Source organism: Abrus precatorius, unplaced genomic scaffold, assembly GCF_003935025.1.
Source record: "Abrus precatorius isolate BTA unplaced genomic scaffold, Abrus_2018 Scaffold10, whole genome shotgun sequence".
NCBI lineage: Eukaryota > Viridiplantae > Streptophyta > Magnoliopsida > Fabales > Fabaceae > Abrus > Abrus precatorius.
Window position 1 is genome coordinate 1,471,371 of NW_020874292.1, and position 17,113 is coordinate 1,488,483.

The 17,113-nt window shown below is 33.0% G+C and overlaps 3 protein-coding genes and 1 non-coding gene across 5 annotated transcripts; 2 read left to right on the forward strand and 2 right to left on the reverse strand.

Moving 5' to 3' along the window:
• Positions 1-420: 420 nt before the first annotated feature.
• LOC113852410 lies at positions 421-3,238 on the forward strand. 2 transcript variants are annotated; one of them, XR_003502435.1, is made up of 5 exons: positions 421-899; positions 1,305-1,379; positions 1,800-1,939; positions 2,413-2,687; positions 2,864-3,005. XR_003502435.1 is itself a non-coding variant. In XM_027482640.1 (5 exons), the coding sequence occupies exons 1-5, from the start codon at positions 659-661 to the stop codon at positions 3,074-3,076; spliced, it is 807 nt and encodes a 268-aa protein (XP_027338441.1). In that variant the 5' UTR covers positions 421-658; the 3' UTR covers positions 3,077-3,238. The 2 variants fall into 2 exon arrangements, 1 of the variants encoding a protein (XP_027338441.1); XM_027482640.1 differs by having other exon boundaries at positions 2,413-2,550; positions 2,864-3,238.
• Positions 3,239-4,749: 1,511 nt separating this feature from the next.
• On the reverse strand, positions 4,750-9,053 carry LOC113871860 (phosphopantothenate--cysteine ligase 2-like). Its single transcript, XM_027508957.1, has 10 exons — positions 8,831-9,053; positions 8,384-8,539; positions 8,166-8,289; positions 8,037-8,081; positions 7,869-7,954; positions 7,531-7,583; positions 7,126-7,185; positions 6,756-6,857; positions 6,172-6,288; positions 4,750-5,372 (listed from the first exon to the last, which is right to left on the reverse strand). Exons 2-10 carry the CDS (start codon positions 8,529-8,531, stop codon positions 5,133-5,135), a joined length of 975 nt encoding a protein of 324 aa, XP_027364758.1. The 5' UTR covers positions 8,532-8,539; positions 8,831-9,053; the 3' UTR covers positions 4,750-5,132.
• Positions 9,054-10,261: 1,208 nt separating this feature from the next.
• Positions 10,262-10,334, reverse strand: TRNAW-CCA. Its single transcript has one exon. It is a non-coding gene; the product is annotated as a tRNA-Trp (tRNA).
• A 134-nt stretch (positions 10,335-10,468) lies between these two features.
• On the forward strand, positions 10,469-13,149 carry LOC113867157 (RHOMBOID-like protein 8). Its single transcript, XM_027502242.1, has 6 exons — positions 10,469-10,755; positions 11,325-11,488; positions 11,619-11,782; positions 11,867-12,135; positions 12,258-12,384; positions 13,030-13,149. The coding sequence occupies exons 1-6, from the start codon at positions 10,469-10,471 to the stop codon at positions 13,147-13,149; spliced, it is 1,131 nt and encodes a 376-aa protein (XP_027358043.1).
• Positions 13,150-17,113: the final 3,964 nt, after the last annotated feature.

Here is a 17,113-nt window from a genome sequence, read left to right on the forward strand (position 1 = left end):
TGAAAAACTTTATATCTTTTTAGTGTCCCTTGTTTTACTGAAAATTGATTGATTGAGTTTAATGTTGAAAGGAGAGGGAAGAAAAGCCTTTTCAATCAAATGGCTAGTAGATTTCATACAAATATTTTAAAATTTAAATTATCAATGCTGGCAAAAGAGAGAAAGATATAGAAATTACATGCCATTAATTATTAGTTGATTTAATTAACACAAAACTCTATATCTAGGTCTGTATGAATTAAAAAAAATAAAAATTAAGATAATATAGTTTACTTAGTTATTTAGAGCATAACGGTAACACCAATCAGTAACTGTCACGATACAGAAAAAGAAGCCAAACTGTCCACAAATTTCCCGGGCCAAAAAGTTGAAGAAAATAAGAAAAAAATTTCTCGGTTATCATTCATCTATAAATGAGAAAAGAAAATTAGATTTTTTTCTTCGAGAAAAATTACAGAAAAAATTGCAAAAATTTAAAGATTCTGTCAGATTCATGGGTGTTAGTTATCGTTGAGGGACCCAGAGAACCTCTTCTCATAGTTCACGGCTTCCCTTCCGAAAAGAAAGGATTTTTACATCTGGGTCGTTGTTTATTCTTCAGGGGAGTGCTTATTTGAATCGGTTTCAGTTAAGGACGTTTAAAAATCAGAGGGAAACTATGAGCAATCTGAGAACCCTATGTAGACCTCAAACGCTGTTCTCTTTCATTAGTTGTAGACACCAATTTCGATTTAGGGCTTCGTTTCGAAACCCTAATTGCAAGCCCCGTTTGCCATCGCCTTCTCTGTATTTTACGACCGGTTCTTCCGGTTCGAATCCCTGGTTTCGCGTGAATCAGAGGAGAACTGTGGCCAAGGCATCAAACTGGGCTGAACAAAAATCCCCATATGAAACACTTGGTAATTTTTACCTTCAAATATGTTCCTTTTCCCTGACAACTCTCGATACATGAAAAATTATAAAAGAGAAAAAAAAAAAAAAACCACGACTTTTTGGTAAAAAAGAGATCTTGCAGCTGAAAAGATTTCTTGTATCAAAGTTGCACCAATGAATTAATTTTCTTGGAATATTGCTGGTATAATCCATCCCATCCCATCATCGTTTTAAGCTTTACTATTTGGTGATGGGTAACGCTGAAATTGGAAATTGCTTAGGAAGTGAAGAAATGAATGTGTTTGTATGTGTCAACGTCAAGCTGTTTGTGCAATTTTAGCCTTCCTTGTAGGAAAAGAATAGAGATGGAAAATTCCTCTGGATAGTTGTGTTGACAGTTACTTTTTCAATTGTCTATGCTAAAACAACAGAATTGGAAGGAGATGCTGATGATGAGCAGATAAAGATTGCTTATAGACGTTTGGCCAAATTTTATCATCCAGATGGTATGTATCTTAATCATAGCTACTTGTTTTCTTGAAGTTCATATGAACTTTATCTGTCAACTGGATATTTCATATTGCTGGTAGTGGTAGCCTGGTGCTATATTTAATCCTGTACTAATATATATAGCAGCATTTGTTATTATATTCATTCAAGATGAGCTAAGCAATTGCAACCACTTGGTAGTTCACATTTTTTCTTTTACATCTTGTTTTGGAATGCTAATATGCCAGAACGTGCGAGATTTTTTGTTTTTCTCCACATGTATGTTCATATGAAGCAGATCTGGCTTGTGAGTGTCTGTCTTAGTTGGTGTTTCTCCAACTATGTGCTTTTTAGAAATTAGTTGGGGATGTTAGTATTGTTTTCAGAGATGAATATAACCTCTCAATACATAATAACTCTTTACTTTACTCCTGAAGTCTATGATGGTAGAGGAACCCTTGAGGAAGGTGAAACAGCAGAAGCTAGGTTCATCAAGATTCAAGCTGCTTATGAACTGCTTATAGATGGGGAGAGGCGGAGACAATATGATATGGATAACAGGGTCAACCCTATGAAGGTAATCTTTTATGTGTTGATTATCAATGGTTGACTGGGTACCCGTTCTTTATCATTTATAGAGGAAATTCAAGATTCAAATTTACAGTTTTGGTTTTTACTCTGTACAAGTTTGGAATTTGTTATATGGCATTTTAAGTTTATCATAATCTGCTCTGTGATTACTGGTATCAAGCATGAACGAATTCTTTCAAGTTATAGCGTTGGAATATCAGAAACTTAACGTTAAGATATTAGTTAATGCTACTGACCAATCAAACCTCCACCTCATTTTTTAATCTCATAGGAAGGATGTGAAATTGCGATTTTCTATCCTTTGAATGGTTTGCTTATCAGTGATACAGCCTAAGAAGTGTACCTCCAAGCACTGCTTTTTAAACTTTTAAAAATGGATGCGTACTTTCTTCAGCTGTAATTCGAATACATAACTTTTTTCTTATTTTTTCATTAACACAGTGTTCTTGTTTCCTTCAGGCATCTCAAGCGTGGATGGAGTGGCTTATGAAAAAGCGAAAAGCTTTTGATCAGCGGGGTGATATGGCAATTGCTGCTTGGGCTGAGCAGCAACAGCGCGAGTTGAATATTCGTGTGCGTCAACTTTCCCGTTCAAAGGTATTGGGGTATGCTTGAAAACGTTCCCAACTTACTGTTGGCTTGAATGATTGTGTCAAGAAAAGGTCACAAGAGTTTTGTCAAATTTGCTTCCAACCATGATCTACATGATTTTCTTTCATACAAGTGAAGTTAGAGTAAGTTATTGTCACTTGGATGTTTGAGTGAATTTTCAAGAATACATTATCCTAGATTCATAGATAACATCACATATAGTTGTTTTTCAACCAAGAATGGGTTATTTCATCTTTTGTCTTAGCCATGTTCCATTTTTTCCTTTGCATCTAATTGGAAGTATTTTATGAAATATCAGATAGATCCTGACGAAGCAAGGAAGATCTTGGCAAGAGAAAAGAAGGCTTCAGCTGAATATTTCTCTAATACCCTTAAAAGACACACACTTGTACTGAAGAAAAGAGATTTGATGCGAAGAAAAGCTGAGGAAGAAAAGAAGAAGACTATTAGCCGGCTCTTGGCAGATGAAGGTCTTGAACTTGATCCAGATAGTGATGATGAGACACTGTAGTGAACATTGGACTTGGTTTCCACTTTCCAATAGCTTAATATTTTATTTAATACCATCGTGTCTCCTTCCATGAATCTAATTATTCTTTAATTATTATACAAAAGATATATGTACATGTGTATTTGTTATTTCCAGTCTCAAATCAGAAGTTAGTTTTTTTTTCAGTTATAACTCTCCTACAATGATAATCTGAAATTAGAAGCCTGAGATAATTTTATTTAGAAGCTCTTTCTTACTGCAGAAAGATACTCTAAAGGAATTTTAGTGCTATATTAAATTAAAATAACACTGCTCATTATTTCAAATACTTAAAACTGATATTCTTGCACAGATTATGTCAGTTCTGAGTAGCTACCAATTCCAACAGGTCATATGCATATGCATGTCACCTAAAATACTTAATTCATCCAACTTTTCGATTTACTCGTGGCAACAACAACACCTGTTTTATAAATCAAACTAGTAACATTACCGCATTTTACTTGGTTAATCACGGAAAAGTCTTAAAGATATATAATAATATAAAATGATAATACTATAACTTCAAAAATTAAAATAATAAACATACGAAACAACAGCTTTACAGTATCAGCATAGTAAAAAAATTAATAATACATTAAAAATCTAATGATTCATGATAAAAAATTACTAAAAAATAAAAATATTATTATAAAAATTAAACAAGAAATTGTAGCAAAATCTATATTACAAAATTAAGAATAGATAATAAAAAATTTTAGACAAAAATAGAAACCAGAAAAATAATATTAGAGTAATTAAAAAGAAAAGATTAACAAAGGAATTGTAAAAAAAATCCCAAATAATGAAAAAAAATATCAATAAATTTTATTAAATAATAATATTATTGTAAATAATTAAAAGCAATCACACTTTTCAATTATTAATTCATATTTAAAATCAAAATAATACAAAATTGTTAAAACAATAATAAAATAAAATTTGGATTCAAATGTTTTATGCATAATTACAAAATATTTTATGACAAAAATAAAAAATACTATAACTATATTTTTATTAAAACTGTTGATCATTATTTTATGTAAATAACGATATTAATTATTATTATAATATTTTAAGAACCTTTGTTTTTTACTTAAATTTATTTCATTTCACATAATATTACGTTATAATCACTTATACTTTTTACAATATTAAAATAATATAAGTCCAAATAGAAAAGAATTTTCATCTATGGCTACACATGTATTCATTGATAACACATTCCAATAATTATAGTAACAACAAAGTATTTACCTTATTAAAGGAGATTGATTATAGTACGATTTATGATTTTTTCCAAATTCTTTTTGTCTCTCTCTACTCTTTTTTAAGTTAAAAATTATAATTATATTTTATATTATCATTTTTTTGTAACCACGCATTGATCTTAACATTCTTGTTTATGCTACAACTTTTTTTTTTTTTCCTTATATAGTCCTTTTAAAGTCAATATTTACTACCAGATAGAATAGTAAACTTGTATTACAACTTTGATGAAATTTTCTTTGAACTTGATAATTACTTTGCAATCACATTTCAATGATTATACAATAATAAAAGTTTTCTTTGGTTTTAACCTTACAATACAATTTTCTGTTGGTAATAAATGATGAAGTTATGGTAAGTTACATATATCTCAAACCTCTTGAGTAAATATTCAGTATACATAACATTTTTTTCCTGTTCCAAAATGGTAATCGTTTATCTTAAACCACCAATTCCACTAAAACCAAAAAAATGGACCCAAGGTTTCAAAGCGCCCATCTTAACTTTGATATAATCGGTTAATAAAACAATAGAGGGAGCCCAATTGGCAATGACAAGAATCACAAGAAGTACAACACAAATTTTGGATATAGCCGAAGTCTGTCGAGGTATGGTTAGACCTGTCAGTTCTGCTACATTTCTTTTTGAACTTGTACCCATAATGTTTAATTCTTCGCCCTTTTATTCATGACCATAAATTATTGATGTAACGAGAGGAGTTGTGCCTGGGACTGCACCAAGGAGATCAAGCCAAAGTCATTCCCTGGACTCATGTACTGGAATCCTCAATGTAAGTGCCGTGTTTCTCTGAAATAAGTTTAATCAGGGGGTTCTCTAAATCATTATCAGACTGACTCTTATCACGCTGAACCGTAATCTTCTCAGCACTTGTGACAACCACCACTTCCTCTTTGCGTGTTGAGAGTTCGTTTGCAACCACTGCATGCATCTTGTACTTTTCAAGTGCTGCATCAGCCTTATTTAGAAGAATGTTTGAATCTGTCTCTAACTGTCAGTAAAGTAGGACAGTAAATCTTAGTCAATCCAGCAAAAAATTATCAATAGATCATTTCATTCAAGGTTTGGATGTCTGTTGTTGGAGAACAGGAAAATAACCTCAGTAACTTGAATACCTGATCACTATCAAAAGGTGTTTTTGACACACTCAAAAGGGATGCTACTCCGGATCTCAAACAGTTCATTTTCATTTCTACATATCCTTAACCAGCTTATATGTATGGCACCATCATACGTAGAGTTAGGCTAAACACATTTTCACCCATGATTTTATAGAAAAATTCTCTCAACTTCCCATTCAATGACCTTTTTTTGTTATGATAGTTAGTAATAACTAATAACTGCAATTTAGTATTTATTAAAATGGCATAGAAGCCAGTTTGGATACTTCTCAATAAGCACTTATAAAATGAAAAAAAAAAAAAAATTAATACAAGATGAATCAAACTTCTATTAACTCATGTACCACAACTTGTGGAGAAGTTAAATTAAGGAGCTTTTAAAAAAGTAGAAATGCATACTTTGATTTTAATATATGAAAGAATTTTGATTCATTTTAAGCCTAGGTCCACATAGATTTTTGTTTTTCTATAAATTTCTAATCATTGATTAAGGAACCAAAAATGAGAAGTTTCACAAAGCTTATCAAGTTCCCAACGTACTAAATGTTGTACTTAGTACATGAAACTTCCCATTTTTGATTCCTTGGTCATTGAGGGCAATGGTTAGCAAAATTGATTTCTAAACGAAAAAAAGAAGAAGTTTTTGACCCTTATATTTTCTCCAAATACCTTGAAAGATATGCAGAAAGCCAGAGGAGCCCAGTCTTTCCTAAGCACTGACAACATTTTTGGCACTTGAACTAGTTTCACATCCAAGAGGCCTGCTGACTGAATTTTGTGCTCTACCTGCAGAATACATTGCCACGTTAAGTAAATCTTATCATTGAAAAGTTATAATTCCAACATTATAGAGACTAAGCAAATCAGATTTTTCCACAAATGCACATTCCACCCATCTGGACATCTTTCTGCTGAACTTAGCAATCTAAAGCCATGGGTTTAAAGTTCCACACACTTTTGGTACGTGACATCTAGAATGGTTTTAGAAAATGCTTCCAGTTTTAGGGCATTACAAGCTATTGCTTTATAAATTACTACTTTACTGAACTAGAGCAAGACTAGTGAAGTGACACTCCCCATGTTTACATATAAAGCTACGGGAAAATTATCTAAATATGTCTCACTCCTGCACAATTTTTATATTTGATGCAAGCAGTTGTGGAAAATTCTTCATGGAATGATAAATTCTTATCCCTTAGCCAATTACAAAATTGTTTAAACCAAGGAATGAAGAACTAACAGCATATTTATACCATGTCCTTCCAAGGAACATAATAGTCAGACACTGCAGCAGCAAGATAGAACATTGCATGCCGGCCAATACATCTCATTGACATTGCAATCATTTGTAACATCTGCAAAAACAGAAGGCAATCAACCATTATTAATCAGAAGTGACAAATCCAATGATTAAACACGTCTATGAGTTACAATAAAACATTAAATGACTCTCTTATCTTACAATCAGAAGAAAGCATGAAAATCAGAATACACAATAATTTCATTCACCTCCATGGTTGATTGTCAGTAAAGACAGAATGAGATCATACGTAATATAGGAGACTTAAGTATTTGTTGCATCAAATGAAATCTTACAATTCACTAACATTGACTAAAGCTAACCTGAAGATACTCAAATATGGTGTTGAAAGGAAGTTTCAACAAGAGACCACCTGCCACTGCCTGCAGTAAAATGAAAAGCCCAATGAGGCTATAACTAACAAATAACCTAAAGCTAATGCACCATTAATTAAATGTGACAAGATGAAATCACAGAAAATATAAGATAAATGCAGTGCAAAAAAGGAGTGATTGGATATACTGTTTATTTAAGTACTTATTCAATAAGCATTTTCGAAACAATGACTTATGCTTCAAAATTTAATGATGAAATTTATTGGGATAAGCTATATCAAAAATTTTATTGAAATTAGTTGAAAACAGCTTATGAGAGTTGTAACCTGTTTTCCATGAGTAATATTCATAAGATATTTCAAACAGGCTAAAAATTGAATCAATAGATCGTACACTATGATGATCCAAGATAGCCCTCTTCACTGCTTCAGAACAAGCCTCACTAACTGCAATATAGAACAGAATTCAGCAAAATTAAGACAACTCCATTGTTTGTATAAAATAGAAACACAATAAATAAATGAAGTACACATATTAATTAACAATGTCACATAATAGCCAAAGTATATCTTTGAGTAGCCTTCATCTTAGGAGTGGACTAGGAAAAAAAATATAACAAACGCACATTTTATGAGGAAATTATATGGGTACCCTTTGGTTAGTCTTCAATGTATCATAATTTTATCTTCTTTTTTAAGGTGTGAGAAGAGAAGAAAACAGAAACTCAAAACCTTGAATGTTTAAATCACGGGTGGGCTCGAAGCATTCGAGTAAGGGATCATCAGGAAGGGATCTACAAAATGGCTGGAAACTTCTCCTGCATAAATATTTATTGATAATCAACCCACAAGTAAAACACAACACAAAAACAAAGTTATATTGCAAGACCAGAAACTCACCTCCGGTACAGAAAGATAACAGCATATCCAGCCTTCAGAAAATACCTACAACATAACCAACAATCTATTCTTCTCAAAAGAATCAAAACAAAAGCTCTATTAAACAAGAACAAGGCAAGTTCAACATACTCAGTGGATGTAGCCCCTCTGTGACCTGAACTGAAATTGTCAACATAGCGAACACAGCGTTGTTCCAATGGAGCAGTCGTACCACCCGAAGTCACACAAACAACTCTCCTAGTTCCCCCATTTGCTAGGACCAGAATGCACCACACATCATTAGAGATTCTGCAGAGAAGCATCGAACAAAAAAGAAGCAAAATTGAACGTTGGAGGAGGCAACTTACCTGATGGAGAAGAATTCCGTTGAATGAATTGATTCAACATTTGAGTAATTTCATTACTCTTAAGCAAAGGAGGAGCAGAATCGAAAAAGGCCTTGACTTGTTCTTCAAGGGTTCCACCTGAAGCTTCCAATCCATTTGCTGCGTCCATCAAATCTCCTATATTCACAAGTCAATTATCAGAAACACATGCATCGTCATAAATTGCACGCAAACCATCCATGCATAGATTATCACACTGTCCCCATCATCTAAAAATTTTAAATTGAGTAAAATTAAATAAGGAAAAAGTATAAACAAATACACAAAATTATAAACTCAAAATGCACTTCACAAAAACTAAACGTAGCCCAAGACCCATATGAGGATGAACCCTAGCTCGGAAAAGGGGTGCTCGGATTTCAATTTTTCATATGGAGAGAAAAAAGAAATCGAAGTTTGTTAACTAACCGAGCAGAGAAAGAGGGGCAATAGAAAGTGGAAGTGAAAATGTTCACAGAAAGGGGTGCATATTATACTTGTGTGACTAAAGTTTATTCCCAACATTAACAGCAAATAATAATAAGGCGGCTTGTGAACCTTACAATAAAAGCGAGTTAATAACAACGAAAGTTGAAGCTAGTCTTATCTTATAATTGTAAGTGTATAAAATTGGTTGAAAATGGAACTCTAAATGAACACGGTTTAACAATTTTTAGGTGATCAAATTATTAGATTTGGCATATGAATGTTATATTATTTCATTTATGGGCTAATAAACCCGTCCAGCTTGAGCTTGCTTGGAAGGCATGGCTTCAGTTGTTAGTCTACATTGTGATTATGAATGGATGGAATGGACAGGTTCAGTATCTATTTAATTTAAAATTAAATAAAATTAATTTTGACAAAATCTTTGAACATATCGAGATTTATATTTAAATAATTTACATTACACGTTTTTATTTATTGAAATGTATAAAAACTGACTCTTAATTAGTTTCAAGTATCAACGTCACTTTTAAGTTTTATCTGCATTTTAACTTCCTACATTACTCAAATGTACCCACCTTAGTAAATGAATACATATACCCAACTTAATGACGATGATTGTCGTCCTACTTTTGAAGTTTCTACATAGATTATGCATATTTATCACTTGTCACTTTCAATTGCTTTTTTTATCCATAGCAATATATGTACAATTTTTAACATAAGTACCACTCACTCACTTTTTCTCTCCATGTACGGACACATATAAAATATGTCTTTCAATGAATAATTTAATTAAATATTTACTTAATAAAATTATAAAAATATCACTCGTTTTTATAAGTTAAATAGTTACATATTAAAATGAGCTACGATGTTTTGTACAAAAATTGTTTCAATCATTATTGAATGATGAATTTCACCCTCGTTTATACAATATGCATATAGTGTTTATACAATACAAATAAAAACCAAATTATACAGTCAAAGTTACTTTTAGTTATTGGATTAAATTTAAAATTTTGTTCAAGGTCTTTCAAACTGAACATATGTATTTTTTATGATTTTATTGAGTATTTTTTTATATAACAATTAATCCAAATTGAATTGTTAAACATTCTTGCTAAAAACTATATGTATGGGATTTTATAATAGATTTTTATACAAATTTATAGAACAAATATTACTTTTTAATATTTTATTTAAATAAGAAAAATACTTCGGAAAGAATTGTGATCTTGAAGGCATTGATACCATAGAATATATAGATATAAATAATAGCTTATGTAAACTAGTAAACCGTGTTTGTTCTAATTTCATTTTTGGCATAGAGGCCCAAAACTAAGGAGTTATACAAAAATTAAAAGAAAAAGAAAAAAAGAGATCCGTTGGTAGCTTTACGGATCGGGATTTTGAACCCGACGTGAATCGAACACGCAACCTTCTGATCTGGAGTCAGACGCGCTAACCATTGCGCCACGGATCCGACTGTGAACTTTGCAGCTTAAAATTATATTAGTCTTTTATATGTTCTCCAAAATTTCATTTCCCGCCAAACTCAACTAACTACTTCACTGTTTTTTTTCTCTCTCTCAGGAGAAAGAATCTTGAATTTGTGCAATGGCGGAAAGTTTTGAATTGATAGACATGAAGCTCTCTCCGGCGAAATCGGTAGTGGATTACCCCCAAGACCAGAGGATTCCGTTGATGAAATCTCGACGGCGTCGGCGAGGCGACACGTGGGTGGTGTCTGTGTTCGTAATAATCCACATTGGTGTTTTCATAGCGACGATGCTCGTCAACGACTGCTGGAGTAATTCTCACGGCGATTGCGTTCTCCAACCCCTCGGAAGGTTCTCGTTTCAGCCTCTCCCCGAGAATCCCCTCTTAGGTCCTTCTCAGTCCAAGTCAGTCTCTCCCTCAACCATGCCTTTTTCCTTCTATTCCGTGACTTAATTAAACTGATCCTTGCTTATTAGATTCGATTCTCTAATTTAGGTTTCACCAACTGTAACTGTAGTAGTAGTAGTTATTTTTTCTATTATTGTTATTTTAACTTTTTGAAACTCGATCCAATAGATTTGCAGTAAGACGGTTCGAAATATGGAGGGATCTGATTTGAGGAATAGTTTTAAGTGTTGGCGTTGCATGAAAAATCTTCTAATAACATATTTGGGTTAGATTAAGCTTTAAGAAATAGTCGCTTACCTTTTAAAAGCTTTCTCTCAAAATTGGTAAAATGAAGTGATTAATTTTTTAAAATAATCTGAATTAAACAACCGTTAAGACAAGGAAGTTTTAATTCGTGATTTGAAGGAGATGAGTTGTTGTTTATTTGGTGTGAATGTATGATAGATAAATTTGTTTCATGAAAAATTATTTGAGTTTGTTTTCTCAGCCTAAGGAAATAAACAGGGTTTCATAATTTGATGTTGGGTGATGTGCAATGATGGCTAATGTGTTGTTATTAGTGCAGGTTAGATGAAATGGGAGCTCTTCGAAGGAGCTTATTGACAGAAAATCATCAAACTTGGCGTCTTTTCACATTTCCGTTTTTGCACGCTGGACTGCTCCACCTAGTCATCAATCTCTGCAGTGTGATCTATGTGGGAGTTCACTTAGAGCAGGAGTTTGGACCTTGTAACTTTTCATTTTTCTTCTTTGGGTCTCGCATTTATCTTTCAATTGTTTATTTTGATTAAAGTGATACCAAAAAAATTGAAATGCTTCCTCAGTGTTGGAATTTATGAACGCTTCCTTTGGTTTGCAGTAAGGATTGGTATAATCTATACACTCTCTGCTTTTGTGGGTGCCTTGGTGGCCTCTCTTTTTCTCCAAAACACCCCGGCTGTTGGTTCTTCAGGTGCTTTATTTGGATTGCTGGGAACATTGCTTTCCGAACTTGTTTGGAACTGGAAATTTCATTCCAATAAGGTGCTTCTTCTTCCCCTTCGTTGTCTACTTGTCCTCTCTCATTGTTTTGCTTGAGTATTGATCAGTTTTCTTGGTTGGGTGCAGATTTCAGCAATAGCATCATTAGTCTCTGTCTTTGTGTGCAATTTTGTGCTTGGTTTTCTGCCTTATGTAGACAATTTTTCAAGCATTGGAGGTTTTATATCTGGATTCCTTATTGGATCTGTTTTTTTACTCAACCCTCATCAACAAGTAGCTCCAAATAAAGGAGGTCTCATTGATTATAGTATCAAAAGTTACATCAAGTTAAAGTTGAAGGAAATGCTGCACAGACCACTTCTCCAGATTGCTTCTCTTAACCTCTTCAACCTATTGTATGTTTTTTTTTTTCACGTTTTCGTGTTTTTTAATTTAATTTGCACGGCTAGCTGTCTTCTATCACTCGTGCTTTTGGGCATGCGTCAAATCTTAGATGATAAGCTTCTTGTATTCGCAGATTGGTTGGTTGTCTTGTGGCAGTTCTTTATGGAATCAACATCAACAGTTATTGCACATGGTGTCCATATGTTGACTGTATCCCTTTTACAAGCTGGCACTGCAAAGACATAGAAACCTCTTGTGAGGTATACAGCTTACTTCTTATATTTCCCAAATTAAAAATTCGGAAAAAAATATCTATCTCGAAGATGAATTCTCCGTTACAACTTCGGACAATATGAATTCTTATAAACGAAATTCCAAGATAAGTTTGCCAATTCTTTTGCCATGAAGTAAAGTCGATTGTTTGTTCACATTACTGGTAGGTAATCACATATCGTAAAATAGTTAAATAGAATTAAACCAAAAAGGTATGCCACCACACTAACATAGATGTGCTGACTCATTTTTTTTTATCTGTAAGTTTACCTGCTTTGGCAACCAGCTAGTTAAGTTTTGACAAAGAATCAGCTATGGCAATTAACCATGTTTAGAGAATTAACCAGCTATTTATTTTTTATCAGTACCACATTATTAAATAGTAATTAATTTAGAAGTCACCGGGTATGCACTCTATTATGGTACCGTATTAAGGGATCCGGATCAGTGCAGTAACTGCATCGTATACTTAGGCAAAAATTTGTATTTTTGCTTAAACAAAAATACAAAATCACAAAATTTTTTTTACGAGAACTGCACTGAATCTAGATCTCCTATTAAGTGTAAGGAAGCTGTCAATTCCTGAAAAAGTAATGCTTCGTGCATATGCTGGTGATTTGCGATTACTGCAGACAATGGTGAGCAACGCTCAGCTGACAATGACCTGTATTGGGAATGGCAATTACCGGGTCTTTCCTTTTACCAACATCTCTCGGGCAAGGATTAATGATTTGTGCAATCTGATATGCTGATAAGACAAGTTGTTTCAATGATTCTTTTAGCCCCAAATTACAAGGATACACTGGATAGCAGATGATATAGGTTTATATCTTACCAAGTTGTCATATTCCTTATTTTCTGAATAAAGAAATAGGAGCTTAACTAGAAGCTCGAGGAAACTGTTCTGACATATTTTGATGTAAGAGTTTGTGAAGCATGTCTTTGGTTGTAAATACCACCTGGGTGTAACATTTCAAGTATTGAGTAGATGAATTCTTTTCATGATTGTAGAAAATTGAAGTGGTGGAAAAAAAGTGATTTTCATCTCTTAATTGTCGTTTTTAATAATAGATAAATAAGTCTGTCACTTGAAAGCTTGGTGTTTCCCACTTTTCCTATTTCTTGAACAATTATGATTCATAAATATTCGAACAATAATAACGTCTATTTAATAGTTGTATTTCTTTTTTAAAAAAATTTCCCATTATATTACCTATTTCTTTTTTTTCTTTCCAGTTATACATACAAGCGGAGTTGTTTACAAAATATTTTCCTTTTTTCCAATTCTGACTGACAGCTGTGACACTTGGAACCACTTTCCAGCGCCTCTGAATTCTGGCTGCTTCTGTTGTTAAATATAACTCTTCAGTATCTAACTTCTGCCTTAACTGCATAATTACATGCGGGGGTAGCTGTGACCTGTGAGTTGTAGTTGAGTATACACCCGCGCCGCCGCCGCCACTGCCGCATTTACAGTGAAAGGCCACCATGCCCCGGTGCTCTAAATGAGACTTAACAATCCATGGTGCGGACCTATGGCCTACCGAATTTGTATTGGGTTCAAAGTTTCTGCACAATAAAATGCTAAAGCCGTCTGAGCAAATTGTAGATCCATCAAATAAATCGATTAGGTTTGTACGTCGTACTCATTGACAAACAAACAAGCAGATGAATCAACTTAAAAGACACTGAGAGGCAGACAGTGTGGGAAAGAAAGCAAGCTGCTTTTTTTATTTTTGTTTTTGGTAGTTCTCAAATTTGGAACAGTGTTGTAAAACAATCCCAGGGCTCCACTTAAAAGATAGAATTAAAAATTTGGCTGAAAAATTCGAGTCCTTTTCATTGGTCCGCGGTACTGTCGGCTAACAAAATATACACACTGGACCAATGTACCTCAAGCAAAAACCATTAATATCCCCACAAATACATGAACTGTGCATTTATATATGTGGTCAATACTTGAAATATGCAATATATGATGGTAGTAGTCCTAGCCCACTTAATATCCACTTTTTATGCATGCGCTGGAACAGCTGGTTGCTCCTTCATTTCAATTGATCCGTTAAATTTTAAGTGGAAAAGAAGTCCCAAAGAGAAAAACAAGTTTGATGAGTCTAGTCTTTAAAATAGTTTGCAATATTGTATGTTATCCTGGGACAATTATCCAAAAGAAGTTGTAACTATAAGAAAGGGTCAATATTTGAGGCACGTAAAGAAAAGCTATATTGCATAGACGAAAGTTTGATTGTCCAAGAATCATCATCGGGTCCCTCATTATCAAGATGAACTGGAGTGTCATCTATCCAAGTTGACCTTGGTTACTAAGTGCAGCACCTCCACAAGGCACAACCTTGTGCTGCACGACCAACATTCCGTGACAACCATTAGTTTTGGAGACGTGGCATTTTCTCATCACAGAGTCGCATATGAGTTAAAAGCTTTGAAGAAGTAGTTGAATAATAAGTTGGAAGGTAAATTCACACATCAGAATCACAATCATGAAAAAGGGCAGTTCCAACACCCCCGCCTTCCCACATAAAAAAGGCTCCCTATATTGCCGCATTTACAGAGCCTAGAGCACTAGCATTCTTTGCATTTCCATAAATGCTTATTTGATGGTTTAAAGCTTTTCCCGAAAATCTAAATAATTATAGAAGCCTCCTTTTTTTAGGGGACGAGAAAGGGACTAAAAGATAACAATAGTGGGAGGGAATCCTGAAGTGGGTGAGCGTTTGCTATCCCTGTTGAACCTAAAAGAAAAGCTTCGTATAAATAAATATGAAAAAGCTCCTCCTTTCATAATCTTTCGCCATCAAATGTTAGTCAAACATGGCAATAGGTTATATCATCATAGAACCTAGCCTATTATACACTTAAAATTTTGATCATTGGGTCCTTTCTTCTCATTTAATAATTTCAAACCCTTTTACTTGTTTCTTAACAAGTAATATGCTAATTCGTTGACCCTTAACAAGTCCATTCCCTTTTGCTTCTCTTGTGTCTCACACGCGTTCTCAAGCACACAGGCAAAACTAGTCCCACATACACAAAGTGACCCATAGATATCAACTAGATGCTAGTTGAAAGTTATGGAAATGATGGAAATTTACGTATATGCTTAAGAAGCCATGAGATTTAGATGATAGTGGACGTGTTTCCGCACAGTTATCCTCCTCTTTAATCTTCTCTAATCTCTATGCCCCCCACTGTGTCGTTGATAAGTATTCAACTAATTAGTCTCACTCCATCATCGATTGTGATCATTAAATAAAGTATATGGTACCACACAACTTTTATTATCAACTCTCTTTCACGCTATATCGCATTTCTTTTACCCCTCTTACCATCAAAATACTTAACAATATATAGATTAAGTCTTCCAATTTCTTTAATTATTTACAAATTTTATCATAAAGTTAACCATTTTGGCCTGGAGAGGAAAAGACCACTCAAATTATTGCTCTACATGATTGGCTGCGGAATATTTTTTTTGTTTCATTAATTTAAACTGTTTCCGGAATGAAATATGAAGTGAAGTTTTTTATAATAAAGTCGTTTATGTGGCCCACCCGAAAAGAAATCTTTAACTTTAGAAGGTTGAGAATATAATTATCATCCAGTTGTTTAGTTTCTGCGGGTCCCACCTGCCCGATAATGCTTACGCTTTTACCTTAGCTTTAGAATACTTTTTCCCTTTTCTCAAACGGAGGAGGGAATAATAAGTTGCTCATGTTTATGATATGTTAGTAGTGGGAGAACATCTTCACTCCACAAATACAATACTGCCCTTATGATTAATTAGTTCCAAAATTAATAATCCAAATACTATATAACTTGATTAATTTTTAATTTTAATATCTCTATTGAAATTAGTCTAGTGATGGATAAACGTTCCAAGTACATGTGGAGGCACTTATGGCTCCCAAACTTGGGTCTAAATTTAATCAGACTGCTGAATTCAGCTCAAAATTTGATAGACTAGGTAAGAGTTTCCTCAATTTAATTTTAAAAATTAAGTAATTCAAAGTCAGTATAAAATTAAAGATAAAGAGACAGTTTAAAGCTTTTTTTTTTCCATTTTTAATATTTTTATTTTATTAAAAACCTTGTTTGGTCAAATAAAAGCCTAATGTTGAGTTATAAAAGGTCCACATTTTGTATTGTTATTTTAACTATTTAACTTAATATTATTCATTTTTTATTTCCCAAGATTTATAGTATGGTCATTTTTAATTAATTTTTTTATCTTTCTTAATTTATTTTATTAATTTATTATTTAATATATTATATAGTGTTAAATTGTATATTTAGTTATTATTTATTTGATTATAATTTAATTAAAATTAATTGAAAAAAATATAAACTAGCGTCTTTGTCAATTGTAGCGTGAGAGCATTTTGTTGTAGGCATAAAAAAATAAAGTAAAAAAAGATACCTTGAGAAGAGAAACTATTCAAGTTGGAATTTGACCTAATAGATATGCTCCCACTTTTAGGTACCGGTTGGGGCAAAAGAATTTAGTTAAACAGAATAACGTTATGAATTAATGAATTCTAATGATTTGTTAATCTATATCTAAATATGTTTTATGAGAAGTAATTTTGATTAAATTGGATAAGACTACTCTAAATAGCAATTTTTTCCTTAATTTTGTGTCAATTAATGCACACATTTGACAGTAACAATATTCTAATTCTACAACTTAATATTATAAAT

Coding starts and splice junctions, on each gene's coding strand:
- LOC113852410 (XM_027482640.1), top strand. CDS start 659: ATGAGCAATCTGAGAACCCTATGTAGACCTCAAACGCTGTTCTCTTTC. Junction 900..1,304: donor ATCCCCATATGAAACACTTG/GTAATTTTTACC, acceptor CTAAAACAACAG/AATTGGAAGGAGATGCTGAT. Junction 1,940..2,412: donor ACAGGGTCAACCCTATGAAG/GTAATCTTTTAT, acceptor TGTTTCCTTCAG/GCATCTCAAGCGTGGATGGA.
- LOC113871860 (XM_027508957.1), bottom strand. CDS start 8,531: ATGGACGCAGCAAATGGATTGGAAGCTTCAGGTGGAACCCTTGAAGAA. Junction 8,290..8,383: donor ACGGAATTCTTCTCCATCAG/GTAAGTTGCCTC, acceptor TTCTGGTCCTAG/CAAATGGGGGAACTAGGAGA. Junction 7,584..7,868: donor CCGTGATTTAAACATTCAAG/GTTTTGAGTTTC, acceptor TCTATATTGCAG/TTAGTGAGGCTTGTTCTGAA.
- LOC113867157 (XM_027502242.1), top strand. CDS start 10,469: ATGGCGGAAAGTTTTGAATTGATAGACATGAAGCTCTCTCCGGCGAAA. Junction 11,489..11,618: donor AGAGCAGGAGTTTGGACCTT/GTAACTTTTCAT, acceptor TTTGGTTTGCAG/TAAGGATTGGTATAATCTAT. Junction 12,136..12,257: donor CTTAACCTCTTCAACCTATT/GTATGTTTTTTT, acceptor TTGTATTCGCAG/ATTGGTTGGTTGTCTTGTGG.